Source organism: Grammomys surdaster, unplaced genomic scaffold (genome assembly GCF_004785775.1).
Source record: "Grammomys surdaster isolate TR1022 unplaced genomic scaffold, NIH_TR_1.0 125834, whole genome shotgun sequence".
In the NCBI taxonomy this organism is placed as follows: domain Eukaryota; kingdom Metazoa; phylum Chordata; class Mammalia; order Rodentia; family Muridae; genus Grammomys; species Grammomys surdaster.
In genome coordinates, this window is record NW_021620662.1 from 2022045 (window position 1) to 2044589 (window position 22545).

At 39.2% G+C, this 22545-nt stretch overlaps 1 protein-coding gene across 8 annotated transcripts in view; it reads left to right on the plus strand.

The window, feature by feature from the left end:
• Arfip1 (ADP ribosylation factor interacting protein 1) overlaps positions 1–22545 on the plus strand; it is an 87751-nt gene that overhangs the window by 58142 nt on the left and 7064 nt on the right. For all 8 annotated transcript variants that reach the window (XM_028789493.1, XM_028789495.1, XM_028789494.1 and 5 more), the window contains 3 exons: positions 993–1214; positions 5062–5219; positions 10176–10350. In XM_028789493.1, coding sequence (XP_028645326.1) covers positions 993–1214; positions 5062–5219; positions 10176–10350 — 555 coding nt within the window. The remainder of the gene's footprint in view (positions 1–992; positions 1215–5061; positions 5220–10175; positions 10351–22545) is intronic.

A 22545-nucleotide genomic window follows, 5' to 3' on the forward strand; every position in this document is an offset into this window, starting at 1 on the left:
GCTTTGCTGTTTTCCCTTGAGTCTGAGACTCTGTCTGGGGTCCTTGACATGGCTGTGCACACATTCACTCAGGTCCTCACTCCCCACATCCGGGAACTTTGGAAGATGTGATAAACAGCATACTTAAAAGTTAAAATACTTTTACTACCAATTTGTTGTTGTTGTCTTGGGGATTTTGTTTGTATTTTTTTTTTAAGATAGGGTCACATGTATCCTAGACTGGCCTTGAATTCCTGATCTGTCAGCTTTCTAGTGTGTCACCACATCTGGGTTTTTATTTCCTTCTTAGAATATTTTTTATTTTAATGATGAAGAATGCATTGATACCTTATACAGTTATTCTTTGAACAATAAAATATAATTTTTATTTTCATATAAATTATTACTAGCAAGTCTACTTTCTTGTTCTCTGAAATTAGGTACATTTTTTTTAAAAGTATGTTTCTGGGACAGAATAGAGTAAAAGTTAAATACTATGCTGAACTTGGGGAATTTCTAATCTCACTTCCTTATTATAGTCTTACTGTTTCTTTTTCTGTTCTCCGTCTTTTCATTCTCCCTTCCTACACAAGCACAGATTACTTAAGGTGAAAGCAGGAAAGTAACCAGTAAGAGAATTCCGTCTTGTCAGTCTTTGTTTTCTCTCTATTTAAGTCTTTATGCTGTTCTACAAAACGGCCAGGTATCCCTGTTGCTTTAAATACTTTATCCAAATGCAGTAAACTTGAAATATGATTATGTGAGTAGTTCATTTGGCAATATGTAAGCTAGCTAGATGTATGTCAGAATGTCCGTAGCTTAGTAATAGTTATTAATTAGAGAGTCCTGTAAATGCATTTCCTCAGTCGTGGGAGGGGATCGTAGTTGAGCTGGCTAACTCGCTCTCTAGGCCTAACACTAGTTCTTCAGTGTGCAGTGTGGTATTTCGCATTGCAGTATTGTTTTACTGTTTTCTTTTTCTTCCTAAACAAAGTGCATCTTTCTGCTTTTAGTGTACCCGACAAATTATATCTGAGAAACTAGGCCGTGGCTCAAGAACTGTGGACCTTGAACTTGAAGCTCAGATTGATATATTAAGAGATAATAAGAAAAAATATGAAAACATTCTGAAACTGGCTCAGACCTTGTCGACGCAGCTTTTCCAGATGGTGCATACCCAAAAGCAACTTGGAGATGCATTTGCTGACCTGAGTTTGAAGTCTCTAGAACTCCACGTAAGATTATTGAGAATAACTCTTAGGGGTTGTGGATGTGAGGGTACTAATAGAAGTATTCTGAGAGGTGACTTTTTTCCATTTATGATTCGCTAAACTCTTAGTAAAATTGGCATTATTGTGTTTGTTTGGGTGCTGGACATTGAACCCTATGACCATTGGTGCTGTTCCACTGGTCCATATCCTCAAACCCCAATGTAATGAGAATTTGAGGCATTCTTTTTATTAAGAAAAAAGTTTTTTTTCTTTTTTAAAGATTTCTTTTATGAATACACTGTCACACCAGACAACACCAGAAGAGGGCATCAGATCTCATTACAGATGGCTGTGAGCCACCATGTGGTTGCTGGGAATTGAACTCAGGACCTCTGGAAGAACAGTCAGCGATCTTAACTGCTGATCCTTTTCTCCAGCCCCAGGACATTCTTTTTAAGATACCACATCATACAATCTTTTGTTTGTTTTTTCGTGTGTTTGTTTGTTTTTGTTTGTTTTGAGACAGGGTTTCTCTGTGTAGCCCTGGGCTTACTTTGTGGACCAGGCTATCTTCAAGGTCATGGAGAGCCCTCTGCTTGCCTCTTTTTTTTAAAAAAAAGATTTATTTATTTTATGTATATGAGTACAATTATAGCTGTCCTCAGACACACCAGAAGAGGGCATCAGATCCCATTATAGATGGTTGTGATCCACCGTGTGGTTGCTGGGAATTGAACTCAGGACCTCTAGAAGAATAGTCCGTGCTCTTAACCACTGTGCCATCTCCAGCCCCTCTCTGCTTGCCTCTTATCACCTGTGTCTGCCTCCTGAGTGCTGGGAATAAAGGCATGTGACAACACCGCCCAACTTCTATGATACAATCTTTAAGAAGACCCAGCTGACTCTCGAATAATTGTCAGCTAGAGGTCCTAGGAGAAAGTTCTTCGTGAAAGAAGGAAAAAGATTACCTACTAGACCCAAGCCTACAAAGAATAGTAACTATTTATGATTCTTCAGTGGGATATAGAATAAGTAGGCACTTACTGTGAAAACCTCTTACTAGTCTTGAAATATGCTGAACAAATAGTCACTTGCTTGAGTGGACTTAGGGTATATCTTTACTAAAATTATTAAAATAAACTAGATTTAGGGCTAGGATGCAGCTCGGATAGCGTGTATGCTTAGCATTTCTAAAGACAGACATGTAGAATGAAGGTCTTCTTTTTTTTCCTAGCATTTATTTATTTATTTATTTATTTAACTATGGAACAGAACATTCTTGTTTTCAGACAAAGTCTCTGGCTGAGGCTGGAGTCTTAACTCCCTACACAACTAAGGATGACTTTGAATTTCTGATCCTCCTGCCTGTGCTTTCTGAATGCTGGAATTTGTATGTGTGTATGCTGAGCTCAGTTAGATGCTGCTGGAGATGAAACCCAAGTGCTAGGAAGTCACTCTACCAACCAAGCTGCATCCCAAGCCAATTGGAAACTTCTTTGAGAACTTCTTTTGCTATCTCGTGACTCTTAACATCTGGTGTTTGTCTTGCCTGAATAAGCCTTCTCCCTACAGATAATCCTTCTCCCTACAGATGTCTAACCTGAAGAAGTAGATCATTTAAAGCAGAAAATCACTTGGTCCTAGAAACTTGGATAAGAAATTTGGTACAGACATCGATACAGCACAATAATAAAAAAATACAGAAATTCAGATTTTAGATGATCTATTAGACTTACAGAATTTGCATGGATTGATTGGATGCATTGATTTATTTCCAGGGTCTCTCTTTCTGTTGCATAGGTCTCTGGGTTCTTTTTCCCCCCTCCCACTTGTTGAGATTATAATTTAATTGTATCATTTTGTCTTTCCCTTTCCTCCCTTCAGATTGTCCCATATACCCTATCTTGATGCTTGCGCTCGCTCTCTCTCTCTCTCTCTCTCTCTCTCTCTCTCTCTCTCTCTCTCTCTCTCTCTGTGTGTGTGTGTGTGTGTGTGTGTGTTGTGGTGTATGTGTATCCTTAAATATATAATACAACCTGCTCTGTCTATGTAATGTCACTTGAATGTAGTTTTTGGGATAGGCCACTTGATTTTGGATGGCCAATTGCAGTGATTTTCCCTGGGGAAGACTATTTCTCTCTCTATTGGTATTCCCTAGTGTGTGTAGGATTGAGGCCTTGTGTGAGTGCCCCCTCCCCTTTGTCATCCTCATCCCTGTCCTTATCCCCCAACATTTTATCTACTCCCATGCCACACCTGTCCTCTGTCCACATCCGTATTAGCATGCCTACGGGTGTCGTTCCATGTTCTAGTCTACAGTAAGATGGACTTCTTAGTTTTTGTTAATTATCATGTTTATATAAGTCTAGTTTTTTTTGTTTTGTTTTTAATTTTTTTTTAAAAAAAAAAAAACAACAAGGTTTCTTGTATAGCTCTGGCTGTCTTAGAACTAGCTCTATAGACCAGGCTAGCTTCAAACTTGCAGAGATCTGCCTGTCTCTGCCTTCCAAGAGCTGGGATCAAATGTATGTCATCACGCCCGGCTATAAATCTAGTTTTTATAGGTTTCTTCTTCTTTTTTTTTTTTGCTGATTTTTTTTTTAATTTTTACCTTTTGCCTCTTAATGTAATAAATTGCATTTATTTATATTTCATATGTAATTTAGCTTGTAGAAAATACCAGAAACATCCTGCCGTTAATACCTTTCATTGTAAAGATGCTGTAATGCTGATAGAGGTAATAATTCCCTCCCCACTGATAGTTTTTTGAGACAGGGTCTTGCCCTATAGCGCCAGTTTGCTTGACCTTGGAACACTTCTGTTGTTTCACACATCCAAGTGTTAGGATCACAGGCGTGCAATGTTCTTTTTACACATTTCTACATTTGTAGGCAGTCTACACAACTCAGAAAACCGAGTCAGGAACAAAGTCCATGAGCCTCTCTTAAATGAAGAATGTTTTAGCATAATGTGATCTTGCTCTCCAGTTACTTACTGAGTTATTCCATCGTTTATCGTCTGCAAACGTAGTTATAAACACGGCACGACATTGAATCTTCACCTTCTAGTTAACTTTGTTACTTTTTTTTATATAGCCAAAATTGAAGTGTTTTATAACAGACTGGAGAATTCAAGTTGAATGATACATTGTACAGTAAAATAAGGTTACTTTATTTGGTCAGATGTGCTTCTGAGTAATCTCCTTTGCCTGGGAAGCTTGCACTGCTGAGCATGAAGCGTTTGTTCTTGCCACATATGAAGGAGTTGTCTGAAATGTTGGCTGAGCCGAGACATGGTTTATTAGAATGCACTGAAGCTGGCGTTGAGTGAACCTCTCAGCCCTGTGCCCAGACAGACCTGATCTTGCAAGGCACCTGGACCACACGAGTTTACAGAGAAACGTGTCTTGTCAATATTTATACTTTGAGGAAATTCAATCAAAACACAAAAAAGAATGCAATCTATTTTATGTCTGAAAGTTTTAACCAATTGTTACCTAATTTGGTCCTGAAAGTTCTAACTTCTCTGATTAATAAGCTGCTGTATTTTTCCCACACAGCTGTGCTTACAATGTAATAGAAACAAAATCTGGAAACAAAAATATTCTGTATAGTACAAAGTAATTTAGCATTTAAAATTATTTAGATTTAGCTGTGTATCTGGGCTAATGATAATTTTGATTTACTAAACTTTTAGTAATTATGTAGCTAGCTATGATTTAGAGTCTTACATTTTTAAAGATTAGCAGAAAAAATAAAAACTTCGGTTGCTAGATTTCTAACCCAAACATTTTCCCATTGATAATATGTTTACGATTTCTAAGTCATGTCCAGTGATTAGTGGAGCAGTTAAGATGTCGTCTTTGTTTTAGGAAGAATTTGGCTATAATGCAGATACACAGAAGCTGCTGGCTAAAAATGGAGAGACTCTTCTTGGGGCCATTAATTTTTTCATTGCTAGTGTGAACACCTTGGTGAATAAAACAATTGAAGATACACTAATGACTGTAAAACAGTATGAAAATGCCAGGTGGGTATTGACTTTATGTTGTCTATTTTATAGGTGACTTGTATTTAGTTAAGGTTTTTGGTTCCTAACAAGAGAAACTTACTGTCCAATGTGAGAAGATAAATAATGTACTAGGGAAAAAAAAAAAAGATGGTTAGGAGGCTCTGAGGGCAAAGATGCTTGTTATATAAGCCTCCTGATTGGGTCAGTACCCGAGTGTATGTAGTGGTGGAAAGAGGGAACCACATCCACAGAGCAGTGCTCTCATTTCCAAAAAAGAATGGCAAGTTGGAGGTTAGTTCCCAGAAAGAACAGAGTTGGAGAGCAAGGTTTTGAAAAAGCAGGCAGGAACCAAAGCCAAAGAATGCCTCAGGAGTTTTTTATTAGCATATGGATCCAGTACCAAGTACCCTAGGTGCTTGGTGCTGCCACTTCTTCAGAAATAATTTTCAAAAGGCCCTCAATACTTTGCCTCTGGAATGTCTAGTTGATCTTTAGTCATACCCCAGCCTTGCTTGCTAAGAGATAGGGAAATGGAGAAGTTCTCAATTGTAGCTTCCTTTGTCCTACCAGGTAGACACTCTAGAATCTGACCTAGTGTGAACCTGTCACTGTGTCACTGGTGCACCCCACTGTGAGCAGTCACACTGCTTCCACAGTGCCAGCTTCTGATTTTCACTTATCCAGGTTCAAACTGCCATGAAATGTTTTCACATTTGACCTTATACAGAAATATTTCCCTTTATCTTGGTGGTTTATAATACAGATTTCTAAATGTAGTATTTAATATCTCTCATGATTTTGTTAGGTGAACAAAATGTGTAGTAGTAACTAACATTAAGTATCTAAAAATATTCCTTAAAAAGTACCACATCCATAATAACTTTTCAACTTTTGATTCCACCTCCATTTTCCCCTTTGTCTTGACACTGTTGTTTATTGTCAGCCTCATTTTCTGGTAGTGTTCTCTGAGCACTTGGAATCCTGTCTTTCTGTTACGTTTCCATAGCATAATTGAAGATCAAGTCTTACCTTGTAGGAATAGAACTTGACTTTGACCTCTTACCCTAGCTAATGGCAGCCCTTGTGAGAACTTCAGAAGCTTGTATCTCACCATTTTGTAGTTGGGTGCTTATTCTGAGGTCTGTATTGTCTATGAAACCTAAGTATGTGGAAAACTTAATTTTTGATTTTTATTACAAGGAGAAGTGCTTCTGTTCTGTTTGTAATTTCCAGTTTAATATTAATGTGGTATTGTTACTGGCTTAGAAATAAAGGTCACGGTAACAGCTAAGACTGCCTGGTAGAAAGTGGGAGGTTGCTGGTTTGCAGATTATTTAGGCTAAAGACTTACTTTTCATTTCAATTGTTTATTAACATGATAAAAATCAGGTGGTGAAAAACAGAACTGGAAGCAGTCCACCTAAAGATTTATTTCACTGACATTGAAAGTGTTCTGATGGAGCTCCCCTTAGCAACATCTGCAGTAATTGGTCTGCCAGTCTGCTTAAATCCTTTCTTCGAAGTTGTGTTTTTCATGGATTCATATGCCTATGAATAAAAGCTTCATTTGTCTTATTTCTGTGTGGGTCTTTGCTAAATTTGCCTATCATAATCTATCTCTAATCATTTTAAGCTGCTTTTTAGTTTTTTTAGTTCTTATGAGACTAGAAGATTCAAAGATGAGAGTTCTCTTGTACTTGTCTGCCTCTTGAGTGCTAGGGCCAAAGGCAGGTACTACCATGTACAGCTCAGTACAGAAAACACTTACATTTGATTTACAGAGGAGTAAAGTAAGTCTACAAAGATTGGATGTCTTGCTTACCTGTAGTTTCAAATGACCATTTGGCTTCCTGTTTTTTAATCTAAAATTTGAGCTGCAAGTGTAGTTCAGAGATAGTGTCTTGCCTAGCATGAGGAGACAATAATAGTGTAATTTTTAAAACCATAAAATTTTCATGTCTCAAAATGAAAAACAGTTTTTACATATTATGATGAGAACCTCAAAAGATAATGTGGTCTCAGGTCTCAGGATATACAATGTATTGGCTTATTTGGAACTTTTGGATAGTTACTTAAAGGAAACATTCAGACAACCTCACTTGTGTGCTTGTCAAATCAACAATGATGTCATCCCACAACCATCTTTTTTTATTCAAATTACGCTAGCATATTCTTTAAGTTTAGCTTGGGGCTTTATTTCTACTTATTAATTCTCTGAGAGCTTGGTTAGTAGTAATACTTAGACATTGGCTTCTTAAGAGATAATATTGAAGAATAGTCTAAACTTCAAAGTTTTAAGTAGCAGTTTCTTTTTTGTTTGACAGATTTACTACCTGTTAGGGGAAGGGTCATCCATTTGACCAGCATTAGAAGTAGTAATTAAGGCAAATGCTGGGTGGTCTGTTGACCCTGATATGCATTGTGTACAGGTCCTTCCCGGCCTTAACAGCCCATTCAGTGTTTCTCCACAGCAGCAGCAACAAGGCAGTCAATTGTGACCTTTTCAGATGTGGACACCTGTTCTCCATAGAGTAACAAGCTCAGGCTGGCAATCTTGAGGTGAAAGTTGCGCCTGGAAGGCTGAGTGCCTGTCCCTGGGTGGCACTGAGTGCTCTTAGAGAGGCATTGCTGGGAAGTTCTGCTTTGCTCTACAAAATGAGCATCAAAGCTAAAGAGTGCAAGGTCAGTCTTGTAACTTTGCATATATCTCGGCCAGCGCTACTATTTTAAGAAATGCTGGGGACGGAGGTTTGGAGGGTGTTTGTCACATCCTACCAGCTTTAGTTTGCTTCTACTTTTTTGCTTGTAGATTGCTTTTAGCTCTTCCTTTTTTAATACTAAGTATTCTAAAGATTTTGATTATTGCCCAGTGTCATATAATACATATGGATATGAAGTTTTGTGGTAATTATGTTCCTATTCATAGATGAAAAAATGGAAACACACAAAAAATGCAATGCAAACTGAAGACAGGAAAGCAAGTAAAAGGTAGTTTGGCCTCTAAACCCATGAATTTAACTAACTGGATACCAAGTATAAGTTTATCTTGCCCCATTGGCTCTTTATGCCTGTCTAAATCCTTATTGCCTTTGTTCTAGTTCTGAGAAGTCTTATTCCCTAGTCTTGAAACTGGCCATTTTCTTAGTCTACCCAGTCTATCTCACTTCCATACAATTAGAGGGTCAGCTCTCTCTCCTAAGCAAATGAAGTCAGGCCAAATCACAGCTCTTCAGTGGCTTTTTACTGCTTTCTCTTGCTGGCTTACCTCTGAACTGTTTATGAGGGATCATGGGGCTGCCTACTGTCCTGACTGAAATGTCTTTCATTACTGGGCATTAATTTTGGGTTGTAATACACTGGATTAATTCTCACGCATCTGCGTCAGTGCCCATACTTTTCTCTTTTGGAGGTTTTCTACCAATTTTATCTCCTGGTACTCTTTTATTATCCTTCAAATTTTAATTGTGTCATATTTTTGTTCTTCTCAGAGATGCTTTCTTAATTGTCCAGTCACTCCTGCTGTCAGTAATATAATATGCATTATGCCATTTTGTTGCAATTGGGTACTCACAAGCATCTTGAGGATGAACTCAGCTCACTTGAAACACAGAAGGTGCCGGAGTGATAACTGCTGGATGGATCAACATTTAGTGAGCAAATGAGTGGTCCTCATCGGCCAAGAAAGATCTAGTTTGTTAAATTTAGTACAAGTTAAAAATAAGCAGGGCTTGAATGCCAGGCACAGGGACACATGCCTTTAATCCCAGCATCCATCATGCCTAGGAGGCAGAACAAACAAGTATATGACTTTGAGGCCAGCCTGGTTTTTAGAATGAGCTTAGGATAGCCAGAGCTACACAGGGAAACCTTGTCTCAAGAAAAGTAAAAAATGAAAATAAAAAAACTTGGGAAGCAGAAGCTAGCCAATCTCTGTGAACTTTAGGCCAGCCTCGGTTTCATAGTGAATTTCAAGACATCCAGGGCTCTATAGCGAGACAGTCTCAAAGACCCAAAAAATAAATAACAGACAACATTAATAACAATAAATAACATTAAACTAGGGTTTAATGTGAGAGACTGGCATATACCTTTTCATATGTATGTTTTTTTCTTAACATATTCTTCACTCTTGGACTGGAAGATATGAATCCCTATTGATTTCTGAATAAAGACCTTTGGCTGTAGCACATAGACTTTTTACTAAATTAGAGGTCACTTGCTTTCTTTCAGTTGAGTACAGAATACTTGAGGCAGCTGGGAAGGGCCTTGCTAACCATAACAGTACTGTTACTTCCACAGGGCTATGACAGAGGTGCTGTGTAGCAGCTGCTGGGAGATGGATGGAGTAATTAGCAATTGTCTACATTCATTGTATATTGCAGCAGTAGTATTTTCAGTGTGATGGGTAAAAGTGACATTAATATTTATTATGTAAATACAGCAATGAGAACATTTTAAAGTGCATGCATGACATGCATTGGTAACCCTCAGTATGACTTCTCTGACCAGTCTGCTAGGCATTCTAAGTTGGCTGTTCTCATCATTATTAGCCAGCTCACATTAAGGACTGATAACTACTTTGAACTTGGTTTGACATCTGTTGAGGTTGATTTTTTTTTAAAATTTAAGTAGTTGCTAAATGTTGAAGATTTTGTCAATTAATATTGTAAATTTAGGGAAGAAATAGTAGATGATATTAAGAAGCAGCTTCCCCTATTCATGCATTCATGTGTGCATGCATGGATTTTATAGTGCTGAAGAACAAAGCCAGCGTCTCACACATTCTAAAGCATTCTAGCACTGAGCTCCCCAACCCCTTTGTATATTAGTAACTATTTTTAGGGAAAAATGATTTCAAAAGCATCAAATGTAGACTGTGTGTGAGTTTTGAGCATTAGTATAAGACGGTTGTTTTTCAGCCTATCTCTTGTCCCAGTGTTTTCTGGTATGCATTATTTATTCTCTTCTTTTCAGAATTGAATATGATGCATATCGCACTGATTTGGAAGAACTGAACCTTGGACCACGTGATGCAAACACTCTGCCAAAAATTGAGCAGTCACAGCACCTGTTCCAAATATATAAGGAAAAATACGATAAAATGCGCAGTGATGTGTCTGTCAAATTGAAATTTCTTGAGGAAAATAAGGTAAATTTATTCTTTGCTTTCTGATAGCTTTTCCTGGATTCTAAAATAGTTGCTTAAATTCACAGAAATTATTTTTTTCTAATAACTTTTTCATGACAATTGCATAAAGGAATTTGGATCATAACTAATTTGAGTTTAGATGCAGTTTCTGTTATAAGATTCATCAACCATACTGAGTCATGCATGCTCTCCTATGTAACAACTGGGTGGGTAAAAAAAAAAAAATACTTGTGCTCAGCTCTGATCTTTAGATTGATGTTGGAAAGCAAGTACTTTAAGTAGTTAAATAATGGAGCTTTTATCAGGTTTAGTGGCCCATGTCTATAATCGCAGCATTAGGAAACAAGCTGGTCCTGGTTTTATTGTGTGCTTCTTTTTCTTGGGTGCTAGGGATTGAATCCAAGCCCTGGGCATGCTGGGTAGGTAAGTGGTCTACTACTGCTCTATGTTCTCAGCCCTTGAGTTTTCCTTTGTGTGAAGGATCAGTTCCTGTGTTTGAAATGTCATCTTAGTTTTTCTTAATCTTCTTATTTGTAAATGAGAGAACCAATGGCAATCATGGTACAGCTAGGTGTTGCTCTGTCCTGTGAATGGATCTTCCATGGAAACAGTTCCTCTTCCTATGCTCTCTGCATCTTCTGAAACCCGACAGGCCTTCAACCATACTTGCTTCCAGGTGCCCTCTGAAAATTTACGTGCAGTCAGTCAATTACTGTAGCATATACCCAAGACAACTCATTTATAAAGTGAAAAGGTTGGTTTGGCTCACAGTTGCAGAGGTCTCAGGAATAAGGTGGAGCACGTGTCAGACAAAACTGCTTACCTTGTGGCAACCAGGGTGACCCTATTTCCTTACTAGGCCCCACTGCTTTGGTTTTTCTTCCTTTGCTTGTGGTAGGTTTAGTTTCTATACTGCTTTATTGTTTTGAGACAAGGCCTCACTGTAGCCCTAGCTGTCCTGGAACTTGCTATGTAGACCAGGCTGACCTCAGATTCACAGAGATCAGCATGCCTCTGTGTATAACACAAACCCAGCTGTTGTTTTTATTTTTGAGACAAGTGTTTTAGTAGATAGAAAAGGGCTGGCCTTGTATTCATGGTTAGCTCTACTCTTGAGTTTTTAGCTAAGCAGGTGTGTGTCCTTTGCCTGGCCTTAGGCCACACTTAAAGATCTACTATCCTCAGTAGTGCCATAGGCTGGCAGCCAAGCCTTTTACACATGGTCCTTTGGGGACATTAAAGATTTAAACTGTAGCAATTATTTTTATTTACTTCTAGAAAACTATATTTATATGCTCCCTCATGACATCAAAGGGCTATATTAAATTATTACCTTCTTGTTTCCTTTAAGCCCGTATTTACCATAACACCTGCAGAATAACATTTTTTTTGCGTTCTACCATCTCTAGAAATGTTACTCCATTTTTAAAGAGACTGTGATGAAAATACTCAGCTGGTAGCAATACAGTGGTAGAAAAAAGAAAGCTAAGTAGATTATTAGAGAGATTGTCCAACATAATTGAAATTGCACAGCGTTTTAAAGCATTCATTAGCTAAGGTCCACAAGATTATGTTCATTTCAGCCTCAGATGTATTAATCGGTTACATTGTTTAGTATTTTGATGTATATTATTATATCAATATTTATATATTTCCTGACATTATCACTGATATAGTATTTGAAAGAGCCATGGTCTAAAGTAATATGTATGTTGATAACTTCGCAGCCAGCCAGGTCCTTTCTATTACATTTATTTATTTATTTATTTATTTATTTATTTATTTATTTATTTTACAGTCCAGTCATTATCCCCAACCTGGTCCATCCTCCCACAGTTCCTCATCCCATTCCTCCTCCCCCTATCTCCAAGAGGATGTCCCCACCATGCCCTTCCCCCCACCAGGCCTTCCAACTCCCTGGGACCTTAAATCTCTACAGGGTTAGATGCATCTTCTCTCACTGAGGCCAGACCAAGCAGTCTTCTGCTGTATATGTGTCTGGGGCCTCAGACCAGCTCGTGTATGCTGCCTGGTTGGTGGCTCAGTGTCTGAGAAATCTCAGGGACTGCTGGTCTTCTATGGGGTCGCCCTCCTTTTCAGCTACTTCCAGCCTTTCCCTAAATCAACCATGGGATTCCCAACTTCAGTCCATTAGTTGGGTGTGAGTATTTGTGTCTGTCTCAGTCAGCTGCTTGTTGGGCCTCTCAGAGGGCAGCCGTGCTAGCTCCTGTCTGTAAGCACACCATAGCGTCCTTAATAGTGTCAGGCCTTGGAGCCTGTCCTTGAGCTGGATCCCAAGTTGGGCCTGTCACTGGACTTCCTTTTCCTCAGTCTCTTCTCCATTTTCTTCCCTGCAGTTCTATTAGACAAGAACAATTCTGGGACAGAGTTTTTGACTGTGGGATGGTAACCCCATCCCTCTACTTGATACCTTGTCTTTCTACTGAAGGTAGACTCTACAAGTTCTCTCTCCCCACTATTGGGCATTTCATCTAAGGTTCTTCTTCCCCTGTTGTCCTGAGTGTCATTTCTAAATTTTAAATGCCAGCCAGATGGATCTTATTACAGCATTATTTTGTAAGCATTGAAAGCATTTTCATGTTGGGAATAACAGAAAGATTTAGATACCCGGTCAGCAGATGTAAAGGATGAAATAGGCTAAGGTGATGTGTGCCTTCATCTCAGCACTGGGGAAGTAGGAGCAGGAGCACCTATGAGTTCAAGCCAGTGTGGTCTGGGGAGCAAGTGCCAGCCAACCGTGTCTCAAAGATTAATTAATTTAAAAAATAAGTAGATATTTACATCTTGTAAGGGATCTTTTCACCAAGTAGTCTGCTGAACAGCTTGAGCCCAGCTGTCCCAGACAGGCATTTCTGTGGTAGCATAACAGGGATTGGGGACAAATGGGATAAGGGTGCAAGTGGATCCTCTGTTTAAACCAATGTCCAACTTTAAATAAGGGTGGAATATTGAAGGGAGAGATAGAAGTTGACTGTTGTATGTTCAGAGTTTGGCTTCCTGGGCATTACTGAAAAATATCATTGTGTCCATTCTTTTTTATTGTAAGATATAATGGAAAATTATCCTTGTTCTCAAGGATTTTGTGTTCTGGGAATATTGTCTTAGCGTTTGGAAGCTGCTAGAACAAAGTACCATAGATACATATCATAAACAGAAAATATGTTTCTCATGTCTCTAGAGACTTAGAGGTCTGAGGTGAAGGCAGCAGCAGACTTTGTGTCTGGTGAGGACCTGCCTCTGGCTCATAGAAGGCTCTTTCTTGCTGCACCTTTACCCAGCAGGAAGAGGAAGGGGTCTAAGGCCTCTTTTAGATGCCCATTAATCCATTCATAAAGACTTGGACCAACCACCACCAGAGGCACCTCTGTCCTGCCATCTACTGGGTTGAGAGTTTTGAAATGAATTTGAGGGGCACAGCATTCAGGCCGTAGCAGCATGGTTGTCATCAGCTAGATTTTAGAGTGAACAGTAGTCAGTAAGGTCTAAAATAAAATCTGTATGCAATTGATCTTTTATCCTTTTTACTTAATGGTTTAAAATTATGAGATATTGTCAAACTATTAATTATAAGAGTTATCTATAATTTGAGACTTTGCTCCAGGAGGTGGTGGCACATGCCTTTAATCCCAGCACTTGAAAAGCAGAGGTAGGCGGATTTCTGTGAGTTCAAGGCCAGTCTGGTCTACAGAGAGTTGTGGGGTAGCCAGAGCTATGCAGAGAAAGCTTGTCTCGAAAAACGCCAACAAAACACAAAGGATATAGATCTGTGAGAGAACTTTACAGGGTTTTGCATGGTTTAACAACTTTCATTCTTTTTATTGTTAATAATGAGAACAAAAGGAACTGTCTTTGTACAGTTTGCCTCCTTGACAGCTTTCAGTTCAATTTTGTTCTTCTATTAAACTACTTCTGAATTAATTGCTCTTTTATACACAGATGTAAATAATCTATTTAGGAATTGAATTCTAACAAAATATAATGCAGTTTTTGTGTGTTAGTTTGTTTGTTCAATGTGTATTGACTTTAAGAACATTATTTCTGAATGTGGTAGTTTATAATTTGATGTTTTAAGGACCTGGTTTTGTAGTTCTTTATGGGGCTGGGGATGTTTTGTACTGGTTCTCTGGCTTGTAGCTTTCTATGGTGATAGTTCTCAATAGGCAAGCACTCTTCAACTGAGTTACATCCCCAGCCAGCTCTCTTCTAAAATGAGAAGCCAAATAGCAAAGTGGTTCATAAAACACAAGGTAGAATGTTCTTGAGTATGGAACAGTCAGCCCTGTGGTGATGCTATTAAGACTTAGTGTTAGTGTTTTTGTGACTCCTTTTTATAACTTAAAAAAAAAAGTGAGGCTGGCCATAAGATAGGTTCTTTACTGTTTTAGAAGTCAGGGTGTTTACAGTATGTTCTTAGGATAGCTTTGCTGTGCTTTGGCAAAACAAAATGCATAGGTATCTGAGCGGCAGCCGAGAGACAATAAGCCTGTAGCTGAGGAGCTTGTCCTTAAGTACCAGTACTCTGATAAAGCTGATCCTTAATTATTACACTGCAGAAAATAATTTCAGGACCAGAGCGTTGAATAAAGTGCTTGCCTAGCATGGATTCAATCTCTAGCACAGGGGAGGAGAAAAGATTTATACAAGATTGCAATCCCAGAATTTGAGGCTTGAGTGGGAAGAGGATCCATCACTACATTGAGGTCAGTCTACACCGCATACTCAGAGGCTAGTCTGAGCTACAGTGTGAGACCATATCTCAAACAAACAAAATGAATTTCAGGGCTAAAGTGAGCCAAGATATCAAGTGTAGTTGTCAAGATAAAAGAAGCACAGGCTTTGGATTTTCTCAGGCCTAGGATGGCAGAGAAACTTAAGAGGTGCGACTGCTTGGTGTGGGATTGTCAGCAAAGAGAGACACAAGTTACATTGCTCAAAGAATGTAATCTATAACTAGGTTAGAAGATTATACAAAGGTTAAAAATTAAGTAAAAATATAAGGTGGTTTGCTTATCATAAAATAGTCTTCTTGTAAATGAAATTGTGAGGTGAGCCTGTGGCGCGCTGTTCAGATTAAGGAGCATAGCGCTGCCGTGTTAGACGCAGAGGACACAGGCTCTGGCCCTGAGGAGGAGCACAGTCAGATGATGCCTTTCACTCTCTTGTTTGAGAACTCTCTGGGACTCAATTACACAAACCAGGCCCTGGTATGAGAGAAGGCTTTCTTTCTCTTCCCGTGTCCCTTCATTTTTCTCTGTTTTCTCTTGCTGCAAGCATGCACTGTTGTAAACTTCTGTATGTGTGCATCCCCAAATACTGAATAACAGATGGCCATATTTGAACTTGTTACTCTCCCTTAGTAAGAACCCATGTTTCACTTTAATGTATGTTTTCTGCCTTCCCTCCCTATGACATAGTTGCTTGCCTTTAACTTATACACTCTGTGTTACTCTTTGATTTGGCCTTCGTTGTTTGCTAAATAACACTGGGTTCATAGCAGTGAGGACTCAGTTATCTAGATTCTTGGAATGTTTCACTTTTCATCATTTCTCCTTTTAGACCTTTAAATAATGTTGTTTGAGGTATTTCATGACCTAAAGCAGCTTGTTTATCCACCATATGTTCTTTCAAGGCTCAAAATATAGGCCACTTTAGTAAAAAGAACAGAAACCAACATTTTTGGTACAGTCTGAAAATAGGTACTGAGCCCTCCTTTAAGCCTTCATGACATTCAGTGATGGTTAAAGCATTCACCACAATGTGTGCACTCTTCCCCACAGTGGAGGTCTACTGCAGGAACTGCTCAGCCATCGACCCTGGCTCACTACTTGAAACACTGGCTCTGACTCTCTTTCTGTACGTATTGTTGATATAGAAAGATGCAGATTAGCTCAAGCAACTCACTTGTTTTAAACAATTCTTGTGTGCTGGAACTACCAAGAGTGTGAGAGCTCTGGTTTAAGGTTGATCTGAGGCAGGGAGTGTAGCTAATGGTAGAGAGCATGTCTAGAGTGTTTGAGGCCCTCCATGCTAGAACTCAGCACTAGGAAAGAGAAGGTAGATGACAGGCACTTTAAAGCTGAGTATGTTGAGGGTAGGGTTAAATGCCCAAAATCATCCAATAAAACCATTTAGGGAGTAAGTTTAAAAATAGAGGTTTATTTGTTTTTAAGAAAGATAAAATTACTCTTACCTTAAGACATTGTTAATTAGCTATAACCATCAAATGCAGGTTTGTTTCATTAGTTTATATTTTAATGACTTAAAAGATGGTGGGGGTCAGAGGATAGACTGGATTTTGAGTAGAGAGTTCAATGGCAAAAAGAATAATTCACGTTTTAAAAAATCAGTTATTCTTGTAAATAAATAAATCACTTATTCTGAGTCTGAAGTTGATATAACAATAGTTGTTTATACTCAGAGTATTTTGCATAAAATAGTAGCATTCTTGTGAGTGATTTCTTTGTTGCTATTCATTCTAGGCAGGCACTTTGTCATTGAACTCTCTCCCTAGCCCTAGAATTTCTTTCTTTCTTTTTTCTTTTGTTTGTTTGTTTGTTTGAGACAAGGTTTCTCTGTGTAGCCCTGGCTGTCCTGGAACTCACTCTGTAGACCAGGCTGGCCTCAAACTCATGTTTGTTTCTTTGGTTTTTTGAGACAAGGTTTCTCTGTATAGCCCTGGCTGTCCTGGAACTCACTCTGTAGACCAGGCTGGCCTCAAACTCAGAAATCCGCCTGCCTCTGCTTCCCAAGTGCTGGGATTAAAGGCATGTGCCACCACCACCCAGCCTAGAATTTCTTTTTTAACACTAGGTGTATTATTTCTTTTCCAATATATTATTGCCATCTTACTTCATGTGTGGATTATGAATTTTAATTCAGAGGGCTAAATAAAATGGTTGGGTAGAAGAAAGAATGCATGGAAACTAGAAAATGTCTGATTTGTAAACAAATACATACTGGGACAGCGGCTGGGCGGCTCTGACTTGGCACAGCAGGCAGCTGCAGAGGACGGGCAGCACTTAGAAACTGAGGATTTGGAAAATTTGGAGGGCCACGTATGGCTTGCTTACTACACGTACCTCCAAGGGGAATGTCACACTCTGCTTGAATTAGTTTGATTTTTCTCTAGTGCTGGGATCTGGAGCCAGGGTCTTGCTGCTAAGCTGCAGCCCCTGCTTCAGTCCAGACCTCAGAGTTTAAAATGATTGTGCCAGGGTTTAAGGCACATGTTTACAGTTACCTAGTATGTACTAGCCACAGATGAGACCTCAAACTAATGTAGTTGAGGGTGTCCTTTGGTGATTCTCCCGCCTTCACCTCTTAAGTGCCACCAGCCCATGGTACTGGGGATTGAACCCAGGACTTTGTGTGTTGGGCAAGCACTCTAAAAGCATATTCTTGGAATGGTTTTCTTATTGTCAAACAAAAAGAATGTCAGCTTGTTAGTGTCTTAAAGTATCAGCTGTATAATTGTTTTTACAACAGGAATATGAGTATTTGGTGTGTTCACTCACATAAATCAAGTGAGATTAAGTAACAGAAGTAAAAGAATTTTCCTTATTCTAAATAAAAGTGGGTTAAAGTTCCTGACTCTTATAGACAACTAGTGTGTGATGCTGCACACAGAAGGACTTGTTGACAGTTGCCAAATGTGATCTACCTACATTTGGATCCTATAAACATTCCTTTATCTGTGTATCTTATGCAACCATTTTGGTTACCCATTCTCGTTCCTTTGGTCTTCCTCATTGCTGTACCTGGTTCCCCTCTCTTCCCTCTCCCCATCTCCTCACATAGCTCAGGGTTCTGCACACTCTGCACTCTTCCAGATGTTCCTGCCTCTGGCAATGCTCTCCCACATATCTATAATAAACCTTTTCCTCCACCATACCTAGGAGCAGTTATGTTCTGTTCCTTTCCATTTTGTTTCTTTCCTTTTACTTTTCCTTTTCTACTTCTTTTCTCATTCACCAGTATGACAAAATATGCAGTATTTGTCCTTCTTAATCTGCCTTGCTTTACTTAACCTAATGATTTTTCATCCATTTTCCTAAAAATATCAGGATTTCTTTTTTTTTAGAGCCGAATAAAATTCCATTGTATAAGTACTACATTTTCTTTATCTGTTGATAGGCACTTGGTGCTTCTATTTCTTCGATGTTGTCAATGGTAAAGCAATGAATATGGATATAGAGATACTTCTGTGGTAAGGTTTAGTGTCTTAAGATACTTTTAGCTTTCTTGAGAGCCTTCTCAGCTTCCCTCGAGGAGGGAGTTTTCCATTCTGGGGTGTTGAGACAGGTGAGTTCCATGGCTGTTCTGGAACTTACTCCATAGAATGGGCTAGTCTTGAACTCAGAGACCACCTGCTTCTGCCTCCCAGGTGCTGGTATTAAATGTGTGCACCACCACACGCAGCCATATTAAATTTTTTCATCCATATAAATGTTCTAACTAAGCCAGGTGTAGCTGTAATCTCAGCTGCTCAAGAGGCTGAAGCAGGAGGATCATGAGTTCCTCCAGATGAGACTCCATTTAAAAAGCCACAGAAACAACAACAACAACAAAAAAAAACCAGTCCCTCCTATTTAAAAGCACATGCTGGACTAATGAGATGTTTCAGCAGATAAGGATGCTTGCCTCCAAACCAGGTGACAAGGTTAGTCCTGGAGAGGCGCGTGGTGGATGGAGAGAAGTAACTACTGCAGGTTGTCCTTAGATCATTACATGTTTGCTCTGGTATATGTACACGCACACAAAGAGATGTTTCAAGTTAAATGAAGTTTCTTCTAAGGAGAAAGAAAAATGTATAAAGCTAGAATATCTTTTTAATAACATGCCTCACCATTTCTCCAAATTAAGTCTCAAAGTAGAGTTCTATTTTCCAAATACAGCCAGAGCTTGTAATTCCCTGCTTTGCTTTAAATCCTGGTGATCAGTTCTGTGCTAAGAGGAGAAAGTGAGCTAACGTGAGCGCATGAGTTACCTCCCATCATCCTTAAAGGACAGAAGAGGAATCATGTGATGGAGAAAACATTTGCTCATGTGATAGTTGTTTTCAGCTCGTGGTTAAATGCCTTCCATATTACTGTTTTTTCTTCTAAATCCAAGTAGAGGGGACGTGTCTTTGTGGTTATAGTATTGCTTCCTTCTCTCTTCAGAAATCAGACAAAAATGTCTATAAACCATGAGCAAAGAGAACTGTGAGTTGAGGGTTGATTTTGAGATTTATCCAAAACCTTTCTTACCCAGAACTGCTTAGAGCAGTCTGCCGAAGATGAGTGGGGATGACATCAAGTTGGGGCTGGACAGGCACAGCAGGCTGACCAGGTTAGTTTATTAGCTGTGCTCATATTTCCTACAAAGTAATGTGTTCTAAGGGCTTATGTTTGGTTGGTAGGTTTAGGGATTTGGTATTTGGGTTTTAGAGACAGTGTTTCATGTAGCTCAGGCTAGCTAGTCATGAACTCACAGTATAGCTGAGGTAACCTTGAGTTTCTGACCCTCCTCCTGTCTCCACTACTCAAATGCTAGGACTTTATAGGCATGTGTGTTTTCTGATTCTTCCTGGTTAGAAGTGGCCAGCTTGTGTGAAGGGTAGAGTTGGAATCCCAGGTTTCTGTTAGATATGGTAAAGGAATGTAATAAATAATACCACCTTCTTCTTCCAAGAGGATTCACCTACAAATGTGTGTGCTTCTGAAGCATGGTGCTGCACTGTACCTGTTCTGAAAATAGTGGTGCTGTCTGTGGGCTTCTCGGCTCCACATTGCACTGATACCACTAGCCTTGAGCATCTTCCAAGTTGGTTTGCCAGATTTTGTTATTTTGTGTTGTATATAAGCTTGAGATTTGAAATGGGGCCCTTTTGTCCTGGACTAAGTCTTAGTGGTTTCTGTCTCTTGGGTTGGTTACATTTAGTGAAGAGTTCAGAGTAAAATCTCAAGACAATAGCAGTGTTTGGTTTTAACTTTGTTTCTTATAAGCTTTCTGGGTTCTTGTCAAGACTTGACACTTTGCTCCTGTCAGAACTCGTCTGTGCTTTGCTATGTGTGGTCGAAAAGCTACTTGATAAGGGTGATCGGTTTTTTTTGTTTGTTTGTTTGTTTTTTTAAATCTTAAACTTAAAAAGCATTCTCGTTTTCTGTCCTCTTAAATTTAAAATCCTAATTTTCTCTTTTTTGTGAAACTGCATTGAACCCTGGACCTTATACATGCTAAGCAGGTACTCTGAATGAGCTTTGCCCCAGCCCTCCTTCTTAAAGCTGAGCATATTACTGCTTACAGTTTTAAAAATAATTTATAAATTTTATTAAAACATTTCTCTTAGGTAAATGAGATCAGAATTTTGTAATTTTATAAGACTTTAGATTCATAATTTTTCTTAAAAGTTAGATTTCCATGATGTCAATAATACATTGCTATTTAAGAAAATGGTTTTGTGAATAATGGTGAATGGGCCTTTGTTTTCAGTCAGTTCTGTATTACATTGTGTCCAAATGCTAGGAGGCACAAGGCTTTCTGCTCCCTGGATGACTTTCTGTCCACTCTTGGCTCCATTTTGTCACTAGTGTAGTGAGCTCTATTGGCTGATAGAGAACTTTAAAGAGTTAACTTCTTGTAATACCTACCTACACTCCCAACACACTGTTTGTCTTTCTGGATCCAGGAACACCTGAATGGACAGAAATAATTCTGAACAGTTCAGGAATGAAGTGATGGCGTGAGAGAGATTCTGTTCACTGTGTTTCCTGGATCATTTCTGGGAAGTTTCTGCTGTAGACTATCTCTGGACCTCCGTGTATCCAGTGCTCTCAAGCCCATGGTCGTCAGACTGTTCTAGAAGATGGCTGCTAACTCTCCTAGCTTTTTTTGAAAAGTGGCTTTAAGAACTCAGATGCTCTTGCAAATGACATGCATGACTTCATTTCCTCTGACAACTTCCATATTTCCTCCTTCCACCTGCTCCCTCCCCATGTCACCAGGCCCTTCTTCAGTAAAGCGTTTTGTTGTGTTGTCATTGCTGCTGGCTTTAATTACCTTCATGACCAGCACGGAGTTGTGGATGAATCTAAAGTGCCCAGCATTTGGTCAGTGGACACTGCTCTCTGAGAAGTCTGTAAATGGAGGACACTTTGTATATTATATATCTTTATCTATGTAATCCACAATTTTGTTGTTTTTAAAGAGTGCTTACCACTCTAGGGCCAGTCGGACCTGGGAGAATAGAGCCAATAAATGAGGGAGACTAAAGTCTCCGGCAGTAGCCAGCTTTCTTCAGAGCATCTGCCCATTTATACTCTGAGAGTTAAGAGGAGTCATGTGAGTAAAGTGTCCAATCACAAAGGCAAGCCACATGGGACAGACAGATAACGTATTTTTCCATAGAGGCATATAAACAAATAACAATAGCCAGTTGTGATGAATAATTTGAAGTAAATTCACTCCTATCTGATACCCTGAAGGGGCATAAAAGCATACTGTAAGAACAATTCTGTGTTTTTGAAAAAACTGAGGTCACAAGATTCTTGTCTTAGTTTCTTGGAGTTTTCTTATAAGCACTCAGAAATCTTACACACTTTATTCTTAGACTATGTTCCTACAAGAGAGGGTTACTGACTTACTGGCCTGAAGTCTCACAGCTGGACTAGAATTCAAACCTCCTGACTCCAGAGCCCTGCTTTTAGTTAAGCACAATTTTACACTGCTGTTCAAGGTACAGCTCTTAAAAGAATAGTGGGAATATATAATATAATCATATATAATATATGATAATATAATGCTGGGAAGGTAACCTTGGGAGACTGAGTCTGTGTGATCACATCTAAACAGAGCGCAGCCATGTGGGAGGAAAGGGAGGATCGAGAGAAGGAAGGGCACCAACCATGTAAGTCAGAGTATAGAAGGCAGCAGAGAGAGAAGGAAGGGCACCAACCATGTAAGTCAGAGTATAGAAGGCAGCAGACATTTTTGCCTAAGGAGAGAAAACCTCTGCATTGGCTTTTGTTTGTTATTTGAGATGTGTTCTAAATGTGTGCAGACTGACCTCAAAAGTATGAGCTCTTGAGATGCTTCTGCCACAGCTGGAGAAGCTGAGACTGCAGATGCCCAGTCAGCACTCATAAACGTGTGTGTGTGTGTGTGTGTGTGTGTGTGTGTGTGTGTGTGTGTGTG